Consider the following 13,578-nt stretch of genomic DNA (forward strand, 5'->3'; position numbering starts at 1 on the left):
TTCCCCAGCTTTCAGTGTTCAGCCTGTCAAGCAGGGGCCATTTGTCAGTTGCGTTTGCAGGCTGTGACTCTTTATGGTGCTTCTTCACCCTAACTTCTCCCTTGGTGATTTAATTACTTAAATGGCACGTGTACCAATAAAAAAATCACTGTCAGCCACATGGAAGTCATCACACTCTGACTGTAAAAAGCCAACCAGATCAACAGGAGCACCTTTCAGAAGGGAGAATGATTCTGATTCTTAGCTTCCGAGGACTGCACTGACAAACTGGGGAGAATAATGATCGTTAAATGCTAAGGAATATTGCGTTATGGATGGGCTTAGAGTTTCCAAGTGGCATTCTTAATAGGTCTGTAAAGGTGTTTGGTCTAAAAGACACTGAGAGGAGGAGGAAGGGGAGAAAACACATCTGAAACCTTTTATTTGCTCAGTTTATTTTCTTTTTTTATATGCATTTATGTAAGCGGGAACCAGGTTTATGGGAGGTAAGTGGTTGTGGAAGGGGGTTGTACTGGCTGGCTGGTCTAGCTGCTTTTTTGCGGGGGCTGGGGGATCTAAAGACACATCTGTGAAATAATGCGAAGGTGTGTTGACAGGAGCCCCTGACCGCGCGTGTGTGTGTTTTTCTCTCCAGGCGGGGAGGAACAGGTGTCTGAGAATTCCCCGGTCCCAGATGAAAGGTCTGCCTTGTACTCCGGCGTCCACAAGAAGCCCTTTTCCTTTGATGCTTCTCCTGAGAAACCCCCAGAAGATGACTCAGACTCTCTCACCACTTCTCCATCGTCCAGTAGCCTGGACACCTGGGGTGCCGGCCGCAAACTGGTCAAAACCTTCAGCAAAGGAGAGAGCCGGGGCCTGATCAAGCCCCCCAAGAAGATGGGGACATTCTTCTCGTACCCGGAAGACGACAAGGCGCAGAAGGTGTCCCGCTCCCTCACTGAGGGGGAGATGAAGAAGGGGCTCGGATCCCTGAGCCACGGGGTAAGTACCGATGGTCTCTGCTTCTATGACAGCCACCATTGGCGACACCACCTCCTGGCGTCCCTGGAGGAGGTGCAGAGTGTCCGGAAGCAGATCCGCTTGAAGAAGACGGACGCTCATCACTCGTGTTCCAGAGCTTTCCTCTGCCAGCGCCCCTCCAGGAAGGGCGTCCACAGTGCCACCTGCGACCTGCAGCTGCTCCGGCAGAGGCCCAAAGGGGGCGGGGGCTGCGGCGGCCCCGGCAGGAGGGCGCGCGGGCGGCCGGCGGCCAGCGAGTTCAATGTCACCTACGTGGTGGAGCGCAGCCTGTCCAGCCACCTGAACCTGACCCAGCTAGTGCGTCCTGCCTCGGACAGGACCCTGAGCAAGGCCGAGAAGCAGGACCTGAGGCGGTGCTTGCTGGAGGAGGAGGAGGAGGCCAAGAGGAAGTGGGCCGCCACGGTGGACCGCTGTACTAAGAGGGTTCTCTTGAGAATCCACCAGAAGTCCGTGAGTCACCCAGACGGTCACGGGGACGGCCTTGTCATTTCTGTGACGTTCAGTCAAGCGTTATGGCCTCTCTAGCTGGGAGCCAGGCTCCCTTCCCCCCTTCTCCTGGTCCCTCGCTCCATCACCTCCACTCCTAACCCCACTTCTCTTAAAGGAATGCCTCCTCCCTTCTTTCTCATCTGCCCGCTTGCCAGCTGAAGCTGTTGGACTTTTAATGCAAGTCGCTCAGTCGTGTCCGACTCTTTGCAACCCCATGGACTGACCACACAGTCTGTGGGTTCCTCCAGGCCAGAATACCGGAGTGGGTGGCCATTCTCTTCTCCAGGGGAGTTTTCCCAACCCAGGGATCGAACTCCGGTCTCCCGCATTGCAGGCGGTTCTTTACCATCTGAGCCACCAGGGAAGCCTTAAAACTAAACATTGAAACTGATTCAGAGAAGCGCTCTCAGAGTACAGGGTGGGGTTTGGCCTTCTAGAAGTGGCTGCCTTGAGTCCCAGCCATCCTGTCACTTGACCACAAGAAGCTGATTCAAAACAGAAGGACGTTTTGCCCTACAAGGAGGTCTCTTCTCCAATTAGAACAATAAGAACTAGCTCACAGTAGATGGGCATCACCGTGCTCACCAATTTAAAAAACATTGTGAAATACATTTATGTCTGAGGGACAAAGGGAAAGTTCTCCAGTCTAAAAGGAAAGAAAAATTGCTCTTTTGTTTTACTTAAGTATATTTGATGTGCTTATCTTTTTAAACAAAAGGGTCAGCATTTGGAAGTGTCTTCCACTGCCCCATAGATTCTTCTGTACCTAGCAAGGAATAAAGTACTGAGTTTCAAATAAGAAAATGGTCTTCGATTTCATTATTGATTTGTTAGAGACCTGGTGAAATTTATTTTTAGGGCAAGACTTATATTGAACTGGAGAATATAAGTATTTCCCATGGAAATTCCCACTCAACTTTTAGTTGGCACAAGAGCCTATATAAAAACGGCACAGGATGGGGCTGGAACTGTGGCCTTGTGGCCCCTGGTGCCCTACTTGATCTACTTGGGGCTGCTGGCCTGTCCCCTTTCAAAGGTCTGAAGGAATAGACTGTGTTGCTGACTCCCATGGTGGCTTCTCCCAGAGTTCTTCACATTTGTAAGATGTACTTCCCTGGGCGGTTACTGTAATCTGAATTCATTCAATCAAGTTCTGCTTTTGTGGTCAGTGCCATCCTTACAGAATGCTTACATCCATACCAGCCCTTAGGTCTTCCAAACATCCCCACGTGTTGACTTTCTCGCTTGGTCTTACTTTCCATTTTTTTCACCTTCTTGTAAATCTTGCAACACTTTTAATATTATCAGTAACAGCTTTTGCGCTGGTTCTCTGTCTTGGCAGTTGTGGTTGGTTTTTGTTTTTGTTGTAAAGTAACAGTTCTTTGTCACTATTTCTTGTTATCACCCCTTCAGTTCTGACCCGCAGATCTTTTGGAAAATACTTGTGGCCTCCTAGTCTTGGTATAATTTGTTGGGTTTTTTGTTTTTTTTTTTACCTTCAGTGGTGTTCTACCTAGTTTATTTGCCTCTGACAGATCAGATCCACTTCTCTGTGAATTGATGGCTCACCCCTGTGAGTTTAAATCAGATAATATGGAGGAGTTTTCCACTTGAGTGACTTGAGTTGCTCATATATCCCTTATATTATTTATATCGTTAATGATATAACTTCATCAGAACCTTCTCTTTAGAAGTTGTATTTCTAAGATTTGTGCCATTAGTGGGCCCATGATTAATTCTTCATTGACGTTGAGTATGGACATTTGGACAAGCTTGTTTTCATGTACTGACTCCGCCACTTGTAAAGTGGCACTCTGTAACCTCCGTCCCCAGCATCAACCTGATACTGGGTATTTTTTGAAATACTGTGAGCTCGAGGCAGTACTGGACAGTTTTAATACTCGCTGAAATACATGTTCAGTGCTAAATTAGAAATTTGAACATACTGTTTCTTGTAGTTGTACAATCAAGAAAACATTTAATTATTCAGAGAACGTAGTGGAGTGTTAGCGCTTTTGTTTTTCCTATTGTTGTTTCTGGCCATGCTGTGTGGCATATGGAGTCTTAGTTCCCCGACCCGGGATCAAACCCATGCCCCCTGTGGTAGAAGAGCAGGCTTTAACCCCTGTTGTTAAATATTTTAACAACAGAAGAAGGGTTTTCATTTTTGTTTTCAGAAGTTAAGATAATTTCTTTGCTTGGTTCACTTAAGTCTTTTCCATTCTTCTTGTCATATCTCTTTTTCATTTTATTCAAAAGTATACTTTTCTTTACTCTTCAACCTTGACCCTTTTGTCTTTCAAAATATGCCATATTTGCTTGATGAAACCTCAGGGAAATGACAATGCTTTTTACTCACTGGAAACGGTCATTTGTCTTCCTTTTTATTTGGTCATTCAATTTCGTTTGGGGGAACAGACATGCATGACATTTTGGAATTTTGTCCATTTTAAAAAAATCCAGCCTCCCCCCAAAACATGTTTCCAACTGCATGACCATCCCATTGACTGGCTCTCCTCATCCACAAGCATCTGAAAGTTTCCTGTAATTTCTGTATAGGAGATGTTTGAACTTGAAAAGCTTCATGTAAGCTTTATTTATGTAGACCACTGAAGTCAAAGATTGGTTTACTTTCTTCTACTCTTCTGTTTTCTCTATTGAAAGAGTGCTGCTTCAAGAACTACTTGATATAATAGAAAAAGTTATAGATTAGTTCAAGCAGTTTTGTTATCTTTGTTTCATCCTTCATACAGAAGAATCAGTTCCAAATATCTTAGCCTATCACTGGGAGAAGTTTTAGTTGGCAGTTAAGAAAACCAGTCCACTCTTTCCTCTAAACTTATTTTAGGAAAAATGCATGCAGCAGGCATTTGAAGATATAAATAAGCTTCTAATTTATTGCAGTTAGAGTTTCCACATAAATTCTTTGTCAGTTATTTCATGTGCATCAGAAATAACATGCTGGACTCCAGTGGTGCAGTCAGCATTGGAATTCAAAGCAGGGGAGCACGAGAGACATAAAATGATGAGGCATCTGGACGCCATACTGTGTCTGTGGAGCCCTGAGTCACAGGAAAGCGACTGGAATTAAATGACTGCCTTTGCAGAAATGAGAAAATGTATTTGGCACTATACGCTGGAAAGGGAAATTTAAAGTTAAAAATCAGCCTTGAGAGATGGTCATGACATTGCTTGCAGATGAGGGGATTTGGTGATGATTTTGTTTAGAGATACTGTCTCATTTTATAGAACAGATACAGGTCCAAGTAAGTTGACTGTAAGGGAAATCACATTGTCCACTGATATTCATATAAAATGAAAGCAATGTCTGTTGGAAGTCGTGTCCGTGGTAGACTGTTTAAAATAGCAGCCACAGCTTTGACGAAGGAGAACAGTTATGTGATATCCTGGATGTTGGGTATCCTGAAATGCCTCCTGTAGCACTTTCTTCTCCCGGCCTTTCTTTCTGTCATACCAGCTGTTGCTCGCTTTTGGGTCCATTCTTAGGACCGCTGTGGTTTTGCGTTGAAGACCCCCGCATGAAAGGCCCAGAGCTAAGCTCCAGTCCTTCACTCCCATGGTTAGAGCGTTGACTGAATCTCGACTTCAGGGTGACAGTTGCCAGGACCAAGCCACCATATTCTCAGTGTGGTGTTGGTGATCGGCGGTTCAGTCGTGTCCAACTCTTTGAGATCCCATATACTGTAGCCCACCAGGCTCTTCTCTAGACGAGAATATTGGGAGGAGTTGCTATTGCCTTCTCTAGGGGCTCTTCCCAAACCGGGGATTGAACCCATGTCTCCCGTATTGCAGGCAGATTCTTTACCGCTGCGCCACTACAGTGTCTGCTTTGTGCCAGACAGTGTGCTAAAAGTCTCAAATATAGGCTATAGGCCAGAGAAGGCAATGGCAAGCCACTCTAGTACTCTTGCCTAGAAAATCCCATGGATGGAGGAGCCTGGTAGGCTGCGTCTGTGGGGTCGCTAAGGGTCGGACACGACTGAGCGACTTCACTTTCACTTTTCACTTTCCACTTTCACACATTGGAGAAGGAAACGGCAACCCACTCCAGTGTTCTTGCCTGGAGAATCCCAGGGACAGGGGAGCCTGGTGGGCTTCCGTCTATGGGGTCACACAGAGTTGGACATGACTGAAGTGACTTAGCAGCAGCAGCAGCAGCATAGTAATGAAGAAACCAGAGCTCAGAGAGTTCTTTACCTGTGGTCACACAGCAGTTTAAGTGGTAGAACCAGGGTTTGGATCCATATCTTTGTGATTCCAAAAATCTAGGCATTTTCCTTCCTGGATGTTCCCACTTCCTCAGTTCAGTTAATATATACCTGAAAGTGAAAGTTGCTCAGTCGTGTCTGGCTCTTTGCAACCCCATGAACTGTACAGTCCATGGAATTCTCTAGGCCAGAATACTGGAGTGGGTAGCCTATCCCTTCTCCAGCGAATCTTCCCAACTCAGGAATTGAACCAGGGTCTCCTACATTGCAGCAGATTCTTTACCAACTGAGCTATCAGGGAAGCTTCCGAATATATATCTGAGATGTATTTATTTTCAATAAGCAATGTTTATAGTATACTTTGTGCTTTTCTGTTCATTTCGTCTATTTAATAGCTGTTAATTAGAGTTCTCTGAGAAACAAGTAATAACAAAATATTGGCACCCAAATCTGTTATTCAGATTTTATTACCAATTGCTTTAGAAGATAATAGGTTGTAACAAAACTTAGTATGCTTTGAGTTTCTCCTTTCCTTAAAGATTTGGGGATTGGTGGGAGTTGGGGTGGGGATGGGATCACTTTTGCTAGAAAAGCAACAGAGAATTCAAAGTTCTAGAAATGTAAAAGCACTGAAACATAAGCAGTTCCATAAAGTTTGAAACCAAAAAAGACGGTACAGTTTTCATTCTTTATAACATCAGTGGTTTTCCTGTTGAAATTAAAGAAGTGTGGTCAAAGACAGTCATGGAATCAGTCTTTTACTTTCTGGGCAAATGTGGTGTCTTTACTTCATACACACTGAGGAAAGGGTCATAAGTGATTAAGTTGGGCAGTTAGATGGGAGAATTAGCATTTTTGGCTAGGTCAGGAAAGCAATGAGTGAGTAATCCTCTGGGCCTGATTGGACTTTACTTAGAAACATAACCTTTTCCTCCATCTGAGTGATTTAAAGCTAAACAAAACAAGAGTCTGTTAGAAAGGCCTGCTTTCAGTGGACTTCAGATCTGGGTTTCCAAGATTGCTTTGAGCACATGGGTTTTCTAATACATGTTCCCTCATTATTATTCCTGTAGCCAATATTAAGGGGAGTAGAAGGGAAATTCTGTGGCTAAGAGACAGGGCATCTTAGAGCAATTAACATATGTTTGGTATTTTTGCATTGTATACATATTTAAACCAGTTGGTTTTTGCATGTGAAGGGGACCCTGAACCTGTGGTGCAGGCATAGTTCCAGTGGCCCATGGAAGGGCAAAATGAGTGACGATGTCTCCTTATAACATGAACCATGTGTTTTTTCCATCATTTCTCCTTTCTTACTGTCATCCTGTAACACGTTTGTGATCCAGTGACATTCTGCAATGGGATGTATGTTGGGTAACTGCACTGTTGGGTGACTTAAACGTAACTGGATTATTTCTGCCTTGCCTTCTCCTTTCCACAGAGAACCTGCAGTTTTGGAGGATTTGACTTGACAAATCGTTCTCTGCACATTGGCAGTAATAATTCGGACCCAATGGTGAGTATCCATCAGAAGGGAGGGAAAAGGTTTGGAGTCAAGTGAGGTGGTGGACAGAGTTTCACATTTGGTGTTTTTGAGAATCGATACTAGATAACCATCTTCTGGGTATCCTAAATCACGTTTGGAGAGAAGCCTTGTTTCACCGTCTTAAAGACTCTTGGTTTCGCATGAAATGAAAGAGGACCACCTCTCTCTTTGCAGTAGCGTCATTTCTGTAATGTCGTCGTTCCCAGGTCTCTTCAAGTCACAAGTTCAGAGGAGTTTGGTTTCTGCAGCCTCAGTCATCGGCGCCCCCATGCTTTCTATTCACAGGAGTTGCCTGTGTACGTGACTATGACTCGTGGGTAGTGCCCCAGGAGAGAGCCCTGTGATTTGGGTTCCGAGTATGAGCCGGCATTTCTGAAAACCAGCCTTATCACAGGCCATGTGTGTAGCTCTACACTAAGCTTAGGACTTCCTGATCTGGAGTGTCCTGAAGTGAACCCAGTCCCCTTGGGGCCAAAGCAAACCAGACTCCTCTGCGCCAAGGTTACTGCCTTTTCAGACTTGTCTCTGAGTCACAGTCTGGGGTCAGGCCCCCCACTGTGGTGTACAGGTTTTCCTTCAACTTTACCTTCTGAGGTGCCCAAGGATGTCGGTGTGTTTTCCATACAGTTTTGTTTTCCCCTTGTGCATTTTATCGTGAAGCTGTGAAATCAGGATTCTGTACTTTATATTCGTTATGATCATGTGTCAGCTAAAGCACCCATCTATGATATTTTTGTAGTGTCTGAGAATTTCCTGGGAGAATAAAATTATTTTATTTGGATATCAAATTTTATTGATTCATAAACCAACAATTTTATCTGGTCAATCTTTAAAAAAAATAAAAGTATAGTTTCTTTCTCCAAGGAAAAGTCTTTTTTTTTCCCCAGTGGAAAACAGAATGAGAAGTGACTACAATCGAACTTGTTCAGGGAAGAATAAATTTACGCACGGTTAGGAGGTGACCCGGAGAAGGCAATGGCAAGCCACTCCAGTGTTCTTGCCTGGAGAATCTCAGGAACGGGGGAGCCTGGCGGGCTGCCGTCTATGGGGTCGCACAGAGTCAGACACGACTGAAGCGACTTAGCAGCAGCAGCAGGAGGTGACCACACAAAATGCTTCAGTGATATAAATCTGATCAGGTGATGGACTTCTAATGATTGAGATTTGCCATTTTGTTCTTACCACTTTCTTGGGTGACTCAGTAGTATTATCCTTTTTTTCTTCCCCATGCTGGGATTAAGTGAACACTGGTTCATCTAAATCATTCTTTATTGATGAAACACAGTCCTCTTGGGTATTTAAACTGGTGGGGAAAAATTCAATAGGAGAAGAATATATCATACTAAGTTTAAATAAAACTCACTCATATTCCACTTTAAACAAATAAACATAAGCCAGTTAGTCAGTAGCTTTAATTTTTAATCATAAAGATAAATAACATAGCACTGAGTTAACATTAGAAACATGTGGAGGTCCTGGGGCATGCCAACATTTTGCTGAGAGGTAGGACATTCATGGTTTGAATAATAAAACCTGTTTGGGGGCTTCATTTTCTGTGATTAAAGATACTTAATAAATTTTGTTTTGCAGGGTAAAGAAGGCGATTTTGTATATAAAGAAGTAATCAAATCACCCACTGCTTCCCGAATCTCTCTTGGAAAAAAGGTGAAATCCGTGAAAGAGACAATGAGGAAGAGAATGTCTAAAAAATATAGCAGCTCTGTGTCTGAGCAGGTATGTGACAGTCAAGTAAATACCCTCTTGCTTCTTTTGCATAACAAGAGAAGCTGGGGATGGTCTGCCTTGAGATTTTCAGTGGTGCTAAATACATTCATTGGCATTAACCAGGCTCCAGGACCATGCCTAGTTTGTGTAGACAAACAGTGGATTCAGCAAATATTTATTAAGCACTTAGGGTCATCTGAGCACCAGGCTTGGTGCTGGAATACAAATCAGGACCTGTGTTCTATGTACGTATGAGCGAAAGAGACAGACATGTAAAGAAATGATTATTCAGTAGTAAAAATAAGCACTAAAATTTAGAAAACAAAGGAAGGATTTTATTTTCTAAAATATTCCTTGCTTCAAAATGGACATCACCAGAATCAAACCTTAAAGAGACACTCACATTTTCTTATGAAACCGACTTTTCAAATAAACTTCTCTGGAGCACATAGCAAGTCTGAGAAATAAACTGAGAAAGTGTTTCCTGGCTGCAGGACTTACATAATAATCGTGTTTCTGCAGGGGTGTGTGTGTCCACTAAATAGCTTTATCTGCAAACATTAAGATATCACAGAATTGACACCACCTCCTCCCCCACTTCTATCATTTCATCACTAGGAACATGACCTTCTTTTTATGGGTGGAAGGAATAAAGACACTTGGAAAGCTGGGCCTGAGATAATTCTGACCATTAAATTTTCAAAACACTCTCCTCTGACACCTTTATAGTGTTCTTTCTGTAGCCTGTTGAAGTAGGTAATGCCACTTTAGCTACGAAATGAAACAGACATTTTTGCTCAGCTGCTGCCCTCTAGTGGACATGGTGAGCTAAAATCCATGTCTGAATCACTCAGCACCGGCTAGCCCAGCCTCCTGCACTGTGCTTCAAACAAAGCCTGCACATCTTCTGTTTATTACTGTGGTTCTCATGGGGTATTGGGGGTGGCGGTGGTGATTTTTTGCTCCCCCCACCAACACCAAGGCATCGGCTGGGGACATTTTTGATACTTGCAATGGGTTAGGATGGAGTGGTGTTGAGGATGCGTCTTACAATGCACAGGACAGGACCCTGCGACAAAGAATTAACCATGCAAAATACTGAGAGTGCCCAGGTTGAGAAACTGTGGCTTGTTATACCTACAGGGGATGTCTGGTTGCCTCCAGACTCCCTGAATGTTATCCTTATTCTTTTATTTCTTGTCCCTTGGATGTGTGAGTGATGAAAAGTCTATATTTCTATCCAGCAATGAGGCAGACTGCACATGCCTCTATGAGACAGACTACATGCCAATGAAAGCAAGAATTTAAAGCACTTATTATTTAGCTGATTTTTTTCCCCCCAGATTGAAATATCTACTAAAAGCTCTTGTAAACATATTCCTGGGTTGTCTTTTTTTTTAACTTTGTGGATCATTAGCAGCAGCATATAGCTTTGGAGAAGGCAATGGCACCCCACTCCAGTACTCTTGCCTGGAAAATCCCATGGATGAAGGAGCCTGGTAGGCTGCAGTCCATGGGGTTGCTAAGAGTCGGACACGACTGAGCGACTTCACTTTCACGCATTGGAGAAGGAAATGGCAACCCACTCCAGTGTTCTTGCCTGGAGAATCCCAGGGATGGGGGAACCTGGTAGGCTGCTGTCTATGGGGTCGCACAGAGTCGAACACGACTGAAGTGACTTGGCAGCAGCAGCATATAGCTTTCATGTAATTTTGAGCATTTCTCAAAGGCTATATAGATGCCTTGTATTTTTATTTTCCTGTTTATTTAGAATAGTCATTTCACATAAGCAAAAAAAGAAGGAATCATTATAGTGCTTTTTGGAGAAAGGAAATTAACATTGTAAGGTTTAAAAAAAAACCTTTTTAGTAAATATATCAACTCCTCTGGTAAGGATTCTTGTCTGCTCTGTTCCTGCTATATGCCCAGCATCTGAAATAGTACCGGTGGTATTCAATAAATGTGATGAATAAATTAATAATTTTAAAAAGCCTTATGAACATACAGTATCAGAGATGTATATTTCATATTGCTGTTTTTCAAAATGTGAGATTTTTTTTCCAGAAGAATTTTTAGAAGATTTTAATTGGTTAGGTGGTTTATTTTATGATTCAGAAAAGAGGAATGAAAACCAACCTCCTCAGGAATCCATCCTTTGCAGCTTCAGTAACTTCCTAATAATGCACCTCTCTTTATTGTTGCTGAGGAGGTTGTTTGCTCACTTCTCTTAAATGGAAAGCATAAGTGTGTTTTGGATCAGAAGCTGCCCTTTTGATTGTCCTTAAAAGTTTGCAGGGCCCCGCAGAATCTCTCAGAGCCCTTCTGATGATTCGGCACTGTGCAAATAACGGGTTTCGTTTAGATGGTTTTGTGCTCACGTGGCTGTGTAGTGTGACAGAGACTGTTCTGTTTGGGCAAGTAAACCATTCTGAGTGCAGACTTTGAAAACTGTGATAGTGTCTACCTAGCACTTCAGATCAAATGAGCATGTTACAGTCACACGAGCAGATGAAGGCCTGCCAAATTAATGGATACCGAGCCCCCCCCAAAGTGAGAGGTTCTACTGAGTCACTGCTGTCAGCATTTGGATCTAAAAGAGGTTTGACAGCTTTTTACTAACAGCGAACTAAAAGAAGTCAATGAAGCTAAACTCGTAGGGTGACTTATGGAAACTGTATTATAGACAGAAAAATGGTATGTTTGAGGTACCTTTGACCTTTGAACAACACAGGTTTGAACTGCACAGGTCAGCTCATGGGTGGAATTTTTTCAGTAGTAAACAGTACAGCACTGCACGACCTGTGGTTGTTTGAATCCACAATCGTGGAACTACGAGGAAGAGAGCCGACTGCAAGTCAGGTCAGTACCCCAACCCCTGTGTAGTTCAAGGGTCAACTGTGTATCTAGGTTCCAAGTGGATATTTTATTACCAATTTCAATGATTTGTGTAAATAGAAATATAAAAATCTGGTCTTTATTTTTAAAAACAAAAACAAGAAATACACTTTTTTTTTTAATGTAGAAATTTCCCTTCAAATAGATAAAATATTTTCTGATAGTCCTTCCAGATACTACATCACTAGTGGATTGTATTTGATCTACATTTGAGGTCCAGCTTTGTGGCTCAGATGGTAAAAAATATGCCTGCAATGTGGGAGACCCAGGTTTGATCCCTGGGTCGAGAAGATCCCCTAGAGAAGGGAATGGCTACCCACTCCAGTATTCTTGCCTGGAGAATTCCATGGACAGAGGAGCCTGATGGGCTGCAGTACATGGGATTGCAAAGAATTGGACATGACTGCGCTACTCACACTTTATTACTGAACTATGGAGTATGCAAAGAGTCTCTAAGCCTTTAACAAAATGTTTTGTCTCCAAGATAGAGAGATTTTTTTTCAAGAACATCTATTAGAGCAGGAAAAACACTTTTTGAGTGCCTAATTAATAGTTAACATGATCTACAGCTTTAAGATGAAGCAGGATGAAGATTAAAAAGAAGGTGTTTTTTTGGGTAAAGCATCTGACATGAGTATAAAGATGAATTTGACTGATTTTGTTGCTAAACAGCTGTGTGTTAAAAAAGATACCCATCCTCTCTGACAAAATGTAATTTTGTCGAAACTCATTTCAGGATTCAGGCCTTGATGGGATGCCGGGCTCCCCTCCGTCCTCTCAGCCTGACAGCGAACACATGGACAAGCCCAAGCTGAAAGCCGGAGGTTCTGTGGAGAGTCTGCGGAGTTCTCTGAGCGGTCAAAGCTCAATGAGTGCGTCCAGTTTGCAATCATAGATGGTTTCCTTGGCGTCTGAGTCAGACTTTTGCTGAGTGTCAGGTTCAGGCAATTTAAAGATAAATAAGACTAAGTTCTTGCCCTTAGGGTGCTGTTACGGAGACAGACCTGAAAAATACCTGGCCCTAGAGTCCTATTTGTTCAGTAGCCGATGTCTAGCAGTAGCATAAACAAGAGGGTAATGATTTTGGTCAGAGGGGAGAGAGAGAGAAGCATGTTAGCGGAAGATATGGAGACTGAAGGGAGGAAGTCAAGGGGAAACAGTGATGAAAATGACCAGCAGAACGAAGGGAGATGACCAGGGTTCTGCAGCGTACACGTTGCTTTCCTGACCTCCGGACGCATCCTCCACCTGCAGTAGCAACCAGCGATCTTCTGACCACTTTTTTGTCTTAGAGATTTTGGTAGAAATCTCTCATCAGTGCATTGCCCTCTGCCATGTTCTTTGTCATGGTGAATCCAATTCCTTTATTAGCATGTTAGTGGCAAGCCACTCCAGTACTATTGCCTAGAAAATCCCATGGATGGAGGAGCCTGGTGGGCTGCAGTCCGTGGGGTCGCTAGGGGTCGGGCACGACTGAGCGACTTCACTTTCACTTTTCACTTTCACACATTGGAGAAGGAAATGGCAACCCACTCCAGTGTTCTTGCCTGGAGAATCCCAGGGACGGGGGAGCCTGGTGGGCCTCCGTCTACGGGGTCACACAGAGTCGGGCACGACTGAAGTGACTTAGCAGCAGTAGCAGGGGGTTTAGTAAAAGAAAAGACAAATGCTTTT

General features: G+C 43.5%; 1 protein-coding gene across 6 annotated transcripts in view; it reads left to right on the forward strand.

Annotated features, from left to right (window-relative positions):
• Positions 1-13,578, forward strand: part of SASH1 (SAM and SH3 domain containing 1) — a 349,577-nt gene that overhangs the window by 316,317 nt on the left and 19,682 nt on the right. For all 6 annotated transcript variants that reach the window (XM_055433599.2, XM_055433600.2, XM_055433597.2 and 3 more), the window contains 4 exons: positions 635-981; positions 7,180-7,254; positions 8,875-9,018; positions 12,641-12,776. In XM_055433599.2, the coding sequence (XP_055289574.2) occupies positions 635-981; positions 7,180-7,254; positions 8,875-9,018; positions 12,641-12,776 (702 nt within the window). The remainder of the gene's footprint in view (positions 1-634; positions 982-7,179; positions 7,255-8,874; positions 9,019-12,640; positions 12,777-13,578) is intronic.

This window comes from Moschus berezovskii, chromosome 10 (assembly GCF_049115385.1).
Source record: "Moschus berezovskii isolate FMDL1 chromosome 10, NW_MosBer_1.0, whole genome shotgun sequence".
NCBI lineage: Eukaryota > Metazoa > Chordata > Mammalia > Artiodactyla > Moschidae > Moschus > Moschus berezovskii.